Source organism: Lactuca serriola, chromosome 6 (assembly GCF_051521515.1).
Source record: "Lactuca serriola cultivar US96UC23 chromosome 6, Lser_US96UC23_V15, whole genome shotgun sequence".
Classification (NCBI taxonomy): domain Eukaryota; kingdom Viridiplantae; phylum Streptophyta; class Magnoliopsida; order Asterales; family Asteraceae; genus Lactuca; species Lactuca serriola.
This window is the reverse complement of record NC_136413.1, coordinates 78,869,865-78,878,620: the sequence shown is the minus strand read 5'-3', so window position 1 is coordinate 78,878,620 and position 8,756 is coordinate 78,869,865. Positions and strand designations below refer to the sequence as shown.

General features: G+C 32.4%; 1 protein-coding gene across 1 annotated transcript; it reads right to left on the bottom strand.

Annotated features, from left to right (window-relative positions):
• Positions 1 to 3,735: 3,735 nt before the first annotated feature.
• On the bottom strand, positions 3,736 to 6,043 carry LOC145059266 (uncharacterized). Its single transcript, XM_079007122.1, has one exon. The coding sequence runs from the start codon at positions 5,865 to 5,867 to the stop codon at positions 3,759 to 3,761; it is 2,109 nt and encodes a 702-aa protein (XP_078863248.1). The 5' UTR covers positions 5,868 to 6,043; the 3' UTR covers positions 3,736 to 3,758.
• Positions 6,044 to 8,756: the final 2,713 nt, after the last annotated feature.

Sequence of the window (8,756 nt, the reverse complement as noted above, 5' to 3'; positions counted from 1 at the left end):
GTCTGGGAGTATGGATTAAGACTAAGTTAATTGTCCCTAGTCCGGGAGTATGGATTGTGCACAGTTATTGATCCGGGAGTATGGATCAGATTAGGATTAAGGTATAGTTAATTATTCCTATTCCGGGAGTATGGATTGGGTACAATTATTGATCCGAGAGTATGGATCAGATCAGGAGGTTAGTTAGAGATTCGTGAGTATGGATCAGGTAGTTTTAGATCCGTGAGATATGGATCAGGGGAAAAGGTTAGTTTTAGATCCGTGAGTATGGATCAGGTGAAGGTTAGTTTTAGATTCGTGAGTATGGATCAGGTGAAAAGGTTAGTTTTAGATCCGTGAGTATGTATCGGGTGAAGAGGATAGTTTTAGATCAATGAGTAGGGATCGGGTAAAGAGGAAAATTTTAGATACGAGAGTTTAGATCGTGTCATTGTGAGGATCGATGGGGTGGGATACGAGTTACCTTTATATGGTGAAATTGTACAAGTTTGAATGTTCTATATTTATAAATATATGATATAACATTGTGGGATGAAAACCCTATATGCTCACCAGGCTTGGGAGCCTGACCCACTCAGTTTCCTTTGTATCATAGGTATCGATACGAAATATATTTCATGGAGAGATTAAAGGAGATGTAAAATCTTTAGTGTAAATAATGTAAGTTCTGTTTATGCTTATGTGTCTGTATCGGAACATGACATCCTGAGATTTTGTTATATAATGAAAATACATTTCTTTAAAGAAATGATTTGATAAATCTTTATCATATTTTGGGAACAAATTTCGCAACTGTTTTCTTTAAAAGATTACTCTGATTTAAAAAAAAAACAAGCATAAACAAATCGGTCTTTTCTGGCCGAGAAATTGGGGATGTCACAATATGGTTCAAACACACACTGAAATAGTGGATACATGTGGTCTGCTGCTTTTCAAAAATACAATGGACCCGACAATGTTTCCTCTTTTTCAAAAATACCATTGTTACCCCTTCTCTGATGGAGTATGACTATTGGCGAAGGGGATTTTGAAGCCTTCATAAATACCATGATCAACTATGTCAACACACCATCAGTCGTGCATCATGTGTTTCCAATTTCCATTGCAAACAGAGAAGGAATATTGTGAGACAGTGAAGGCGAAGGCTACTGAAGGTAACAGATTCAAAGGGTGAAAGATACGAACTAGGGTTGGGGAAATGAGAGGTCACGATTTGGGTGTTGTCCTCTTACCAAATACCGACATCCAAACCCATTTCCAAAGACAATAATGTTAAATATCTTCTTTCAAAAGACGAGAATGACGAATATCTTCTTTTTTGAAACCCATTTTCATCTGAATTTGTTTCCCCACAAGTCTTGTAAAGTGGTTCCATTCCTAAGATTTGAGAAAACCTAGAAACTTCATAAAGCATATAATACCCAAGAAACTTCATAAAGCAATTCCATAAAGCACTACCAATTGTTGGCTTGTAAAACTTATATTTTGAAGATCGTTGTAAAAGTGTCCCGAAAATGGAAGAGAAGGAAAGAAAGTAAATGCTAATTGGATCTGATTAAGATTGGTTTGCACTAAAGTATGTGTTTATGTGCATTTTTTTAGACGATCAAGAGAGAGAGAGAGAGAGAGAGGTCCTACTTTATTTTTTTATTACATTTGTATTAAAATAAAAGATAGAGTTTATATGAAAAGTAAAAAAACAAATTAAAATGTCATGTTAGTCATTTTAACTTTAATGGAGACCAAATCCACATAGAAACATGACCAAAAAGACCACAAAACCAAAAAAGTTGAGGTTTGGACTTAACCTCAGAAAAACTGCATACCATAGGTATCATTTTTGCAACTTTTTTCATATATATACATATATATATATATATATATATATATATATATATATATATATATATATAAAATCATTGAACAACAAAGTATAACTTTTGATAATATCAATTGATCACACATACATTGTAAATTATAGTAACAACATAAAAAAGATCACTTGAAATTATACTAAAAAATCATCTTGCTTATAAAGTTTTGTATATTCCAAAATCACACCTTCCTCTTTCTCATTCAATATGAATGTGTACACAAAAAAGTAGAGTCTTTGTGTTCTTATATCTTCCACTTCTCCATCTCATTCAGGTAATTTTTTTTCTCAAGAATGTTATTTGAATACTTTGTGATAGGGATCTGATCTAATTTCAAAGAAGATAATGTTTCCTTATATGCAAGAAGACTCCCTGATTCTTAGGGATTGCTCATCACGAGTTGGACCTAGTATTCCTGCAATGCTAAGGTTTTTGATAGTTAGTCTTCTGCATTGTATTCAATAACTTTCTCTATGAAAGTTGTCATAGAGAGCGTGTTCATAAACGTAGTTTCTTGTTGGTTATCTATTTTGTGTATGAAATTGATTTTCATCAACATAATATGCTTCTACTTTGGATCCTCTTTGATTTGCTTTTTGATCATCGTAAAAGGTATAAACATTAAGCCCTCTTGTAGTTTTTTTTTTTGTTGCTTAAATTCATGAACATAGATACAATGGCTTGAGCATGATGTTTTCTTTAATTATTTCTATTGTTATGCTGGTTTTATATTTTGAATACACATCATGATCCAACAAAAATTTTCAAAATACACGCCGAGTCTATTATTATTTTTATATCATCATCAAACTTCAACATTGTAAACAATCGGTTAAAGAGTTTTTTTAATAGAATAATAAAAGTTTTTACATCAATTCTCAGTCAATATTTTAAAAAAATGAGTCAAACTAAATATATCCTATTCCCACAAAATAACATCACTTATGGAGATAACTACCCCAATCCAGATGGTAAGGGGTTTTTGGTGCAAACACATATTCATACTATTTCATAGTAACATATATTGTTAAGAATCTCACATTTGAGGACATTCTGACTTATATAGCAAAAGAACTAAACTATAAAAGATCCTAGAAAATATATTTTTAGGCAAACCCTAATAAGATATCAAATGCTTTTGTCTTTTCTGCAGGTACACCCGAAAATCGAGTATAACACAAGAACAAAATATGAACCTCAAAGCAATGATGGAATCCCAAACTTCAACTTTTTCTTTGATTGATTTGAAAAACTCTCATAAACTTGGCTCCTATACTCTCTTTTTGCTTTGTTTGATCTCAAGAAAACGACATATGAATTTGTAAACAATGGGGGAAAGGAAAGTCGTATATGTTAGGGTTAAAAATTGATGTGTTGAATTTTCTATTTCATTTTATATCATGAAGTCCATGTAAGGTATGAAAACCGATTAGTCCTCAATAAAAATCGTGACTAATGGTAAAGTAAAACCACAAAATATTGCTTTTAGGTTAATTGGATACAATTAAAAAGTTTAGTAATTTAAAAAATTAAATGAAATGCTATCGGTTGCATTTTATGATATTTGTGTTCATAAATAGATAAGTATATGGTACATATATTTAAAATATTAAATATATTATGCTAATTTTGAATGAGGTTACACTATGTTCCATTGTTTTCACATTCTAATTAACTTCGTATAAATTATGACTAATCTGTAACCCTTAAAAAATATTTGAAAAAAAATAATTGTTCATAACCAAACTATAAATTATCTTTTTAAAATAGAAAAAAAAAAACAACTATACTCTACTCATAAATTACTCTTTAATCCATTTATGATACTAACAATAATTGATTCGGCTTTTGTTAAGTCTCCTTTTTAACTTATACTTTTGAGTATTAAAATTCACCAATGGGTAGATGGCGAAACTGAGAATCGTAAAACATTTCACCAAAATTTAGCAGTAAAAAGTTGAGATAATAGCCCATGATCAAGATTGTTATGAAGAAACCGATGGGAAAACCAACCCAAGCTCCCTCCCACAAAATCCATGATTGTTTCTCCTCTTCCTCCTCACTTCCATCTGTTGGTATGATGTCCTCAGGACATTTAATCATAATCTGCATTCCGCATAATCCACTGTTGTTTGCAAAATACCTCAAGTCGTTCATCGTGTTCATTTGCCCACCCAAAGGAATCTTACCACTGAGCATGTTGTTGCTTACATCTAGGATCGCAAGTTCATCCAACTTTGCTAGTGATTGAGGAATCAAACCAGAAATTTCATTGTGTGACAAATCCAAGGTCTCTATCCCCTCCAAATTGCCAAAAGACGTTGGAATTTTCCCGGAGATGCTGTTATGGGAAATATTGAGCAACTTTAGACCTTTGAGATTGCCCAACGATGCCGGAATTTCACCGGAGATTCTGTTATCGGATAAGTCCAACAAAGAGTAGATGTTTAGGTTGCGCCTAGACAGACCTCGAAAAGAGTTTTTCCAGTTAAAAATCAAGTCTTGAAACTCATTGGCATTCCGTAAATCGTCACTTCTTAAGCCATAGATGAGTACAGCATCAAATAATGTTTCCATGGGCGGAGTTTCGATCATTTTTTCAAGGCTTGAAATTTCCGGTGGAATGTTTCCGGTTAGGTTGTTCCCGGAGAGATCTAGAATCCGAAGAGAAGTGAGGTTGGAGATTGTTCTTGGAATAAATCCTTCAAGCGAATTGTTTCTTAAGCTTAGAACTTGCAAATTCGGGATTTGAGGGAGGACATCTTGAAAATTCCCCGTAATATCATTGTTGTGAAGATCGAGAATTTCAAGGCGGTCCATGTTAGTCAAATTAGACGGCAGGTCGCCGGAAAACTTATTCCCACCCAAATTAAGAACTCGTAAAAAGGAAGACAAAGTCAATGGGACTTTACCGGAAAAATCGTTGTATGAAAAGTCGAAGTACATGTGAAAAGGTGATTCTCCAAAAACAGGAAAATTATCGCCGGAAAATCTGTTATTAGACAAATCTAGAATATTTAGCCCGAAAATCTTGGATATCGACTTTGGAACTTGACCCGAAAAATTATTTCCCGATAACATAAGAATCACGAGCCCTCTGGCGTTTCCTATATTCTCCGGCAACTCCTTAGAAAATTTGTTCCTTGACAAGGCAAGAACTGATAAATTTATAGATTCAAATAGGCGAGGTGGGATTGATCCGGTGAGGTTGTTATCCGAGAGGATTATGATTCCGACGTCCAACTCAGCAAGCCAATCTGGGAATTTCCCCTCTAATTGATTCCCACTCAAATCAAGAAAAGCCAATTCCTTCTGTGATGAAATCCATTCAGGAATTTCGCCTGAAATTCCACAGTAAGGCATAGAGATATATTGCAGACTACAATTTGGAACAATCTTTGCTCTGTTATTCAAAATCAAGGTGCTTCCTCTTCCACCGATAAACAAATTCTTCAAAGTCGTGATATTGAATAACCAAGTTGGGATTTCTCCGGCTAGCTTGTTGTTTTTAAGCTGAAGGGTTTCTAAACTGCTCAATTTTTGCATCGATGCTGGTATTGGACCCGTGAAGCTGTTTTGGGTCATGTCAAGATGAATCAGTCGGGTGAGATTACCGAACCTATCAGGGATTTCTCCTTGCAATAAGTTCATCGAGATATCAAGTAGTTCCAACGACTGGATTTGGAAAATTGGAGCCAATATCTCAGAGAAAACCCGATTAACAGACAGTGGGACTATGGTAGATAGGTGGAGCTCGGTGACGTTTGCTGTTGTGCTGCATTTAACGCGGTCCCATGTGCAGCAATCGGAATTGGGATTCCATGAGTCTATAGGGGAACTGGAATTGGAATTGAGGATGGTGGTGAGGGTGGATTTGAAGTGGAGAAGTGCTTGTTTTTGATGAAGAGGGCAAGCGAAGGATGTGATCGGAATGGAAGTGAGTATGAAGAAGGTCGATAACATTAACAGTCGCGTGCTTACTTTGATGGCCATGGTGGTTTCCGGCGGTTCTCTGCTTTTAATCGTTGTGGTGTTTAATTCTGTTGACGAAGGGATTGATTCTTCAGGGTAGTATTGAAAGGAATCCAGTCGGTGTTGGACTGTTTCTGTATAATTTTGCACGTCAATGGATTTGAATGTTGAAAATTATAAAAGACTGATTCAACAAATGCTCATGTTATAAATGCTATATTAGTTTTAGCCTTTGATATTTTTGACCACATAAATATCAAAATTGATTTTAATTAGCAACTGTAGACTAAATTAGACCATAAAATATCATTTTTTTTGTTCAATTTGCAATTTACTTTCTGATGTAGCTAGTTATTCGGTTCTTCTGTATATATGTTATGTTGAATTAGAACCTAAAGTTTCGTTCATACTAAATTAGACACCAAACTTAACAATAAAATTAAACTTTTTTTTTTTTTATTTTTTTTTATTTTTTTAATTATTTTCATTCGTTTTCATCCTTTTAGTCAAAACTAAATTTTTTTTTCGCTTTTTACATACTTTTTATTTTTCGTTAATTAGATAATTTTTTTTTTTGTTTTTTAAGTGTAAAGTGTTTAAATATATTATAGTATATTATATTTTTGGTGTTGGAGTTTTTTTTGTTTTCTATTTAGATTTAATTTGCATAATTTATGGTTTTTCTATTTTTTTAATTTTGATTAATTGTGTGATATTTAGGATTTATAATTATTAAAATAGAAAACTTAGCTAAATTTGTTAAAATGTAACTTACAAATTAAGGTGTTGTTTGTTTTTTCTGAGGCAAAATGTTTGCAGTCTGCGGACTACATCTGTAGACCTCTGTAGAAGAGGTGAACCAAACGTCGGCAATCTGAAAAAAGAAGACTGTTTGATTTTTTAACATCTGCATGCTACTAAAATAAATTGAAATATAAATAAACTGATTTTTTTAAACTTCAAAGTGATTTTTAATATTTTTATGACTTTATTATAAATAATTAACGAATCTAGATCAACTTTTATTTATTATTGTATAAAAAAAATGGTATGAAGTAACGTATATATTTGATAAAAACCAACAACTTTGGTTGCAAAGTTATAACTCAACATTATAATTAGTGATTAAAGAATTTGATATATAAATAGACGGAAATAAACTTTGATTTTTCAATTAAATCTATTAAAAACGTACCATAAATATTTTATAGAGAAATTGACGATACTGTATTAAATAATATTTTACAAAATTTGGCAAAAAATATAAGATTATATTATGATATTTTTTTTCATATTTATATAAACAACTTCAACGACTAGTATTGTAATAAATCTTTACAAATTTGTCAAAAATATCATGTTTGTATCGTCAGACGTTTTTTTTTTTTTTTAAGTTTTATGATTTTTTTTTTTCAAATTGTTTATCATTAATAAAGTTGGAAAAAATATAAATTAAAAAAAAACTTAAAAAACTAAAGATATATATGTTTTTTAGGCTAGAAGATGTTAGAAGACTCTGGTCCACATCTGCACCAAGAAGAGAGCACACAGACATTTTTAAGTATGCAGTCTTCAAAAAAACAAACAGTCTGCGAATGCTAATGTCTACGCGTTGTTTGCAAGACGCAGATAAAAGAGACTATACAGATCTGCAGACAAAAAACAAACACTACCTAAATATGTGATATTCATAGTATAAATTAAAGATAATATTTTTTTAATCTTATAATAGACTAGAATAAAAAATAATAGAAATATATAAAAAAAAACTTGTTACAATATTTTAAATTGAATTTTTTTTATTTACTTAATCAAAATAAATAAATAAACATTAGAAAAACCATAAATAACAGAAATTATAAAAAAAAATAGAAAACAAAAATTCAAACTATATATACAAGTCGAATATGCTTTTTCGAATAAGGCCCAAAATCATTTTTTTTTCTTTCATTTGCTAGTCTCGTTATCACCACTATTATACATGGATATGGTTATGGACCAATCTACTTACCATCCAAACATGTGACAAAGAGTAAAATGAGGATCCTAAAGAAATGGACTACCATGGACTACCATGCAAAGATTTCCACAAGACATTTCATTTTTCATTTTCACCCTTCTAATTGACCCAAACGCTTCCAAAACATGACTTTAGAAAAGCTAGCTATCTTGATCTTGGTGGTTGTGACAACAACATCGGCATCAAGGCGAGGAGCAAAGGAGACAAAAGAAACAGAGACAGACGCAAAGAAAGAGGAGGATAGATTGGCTAAGATGTTGGAGTGGACGCAAGAAGCATCACCACCATCAGATATCATAGCTATGTCTCCCGAAGGTCCAATCTCATGCACAGCCGCATGCATGGATATCTGCATGGTGTTAAAACCTCCACGTGATCGTTCTTGCGAAATTGGATGCGAGTTTGGGTGCAAACAAATACAAGGTAGAGGAAAAGTAAACCATCATGGCCACACACATCATTAGTGATTGGCTTCAATATCTTTAATTTACGATTTTTGTAACACTAGACCATAGAAGCAAAGTTTGTATATTTTAGTATATATGTTATAGAACATGAAGATAAACACTAGTTCCTTTGAGTTACTCATAAAGATTTGTCATAATTTCTCAAACGAATACTATATAAAACCTAAAGCATTACTACGCATGTATGTTTTTTATTGGATAAATAAATGAAACTATATAAAATTAGAAAGTCAACCACATGATTTCCCATGTTGTTCTCAGCAAATAACAGGAAACAATCACCACTCCAATTCAAAATGTCAAATGTACGTGCCTCCCTGATGACAGATAGATACATACATAAATGTGTGTCGAATTAATAATCTGTAGCAGGAAACGGTGGATTTCAGAACTGAAGATGGTATTGAACACCATGTTAGTTGC

Bases quoted from the DNA above. Each gene is read 5' to 3' on its own strand.
- LOC145059266 (XM_079007122.1), bottom strand. From the start codon at position 5,867: ATGGCCATCAAAGTAAGCACGCGACTGTTAATGTTATCGACCTTCTTC.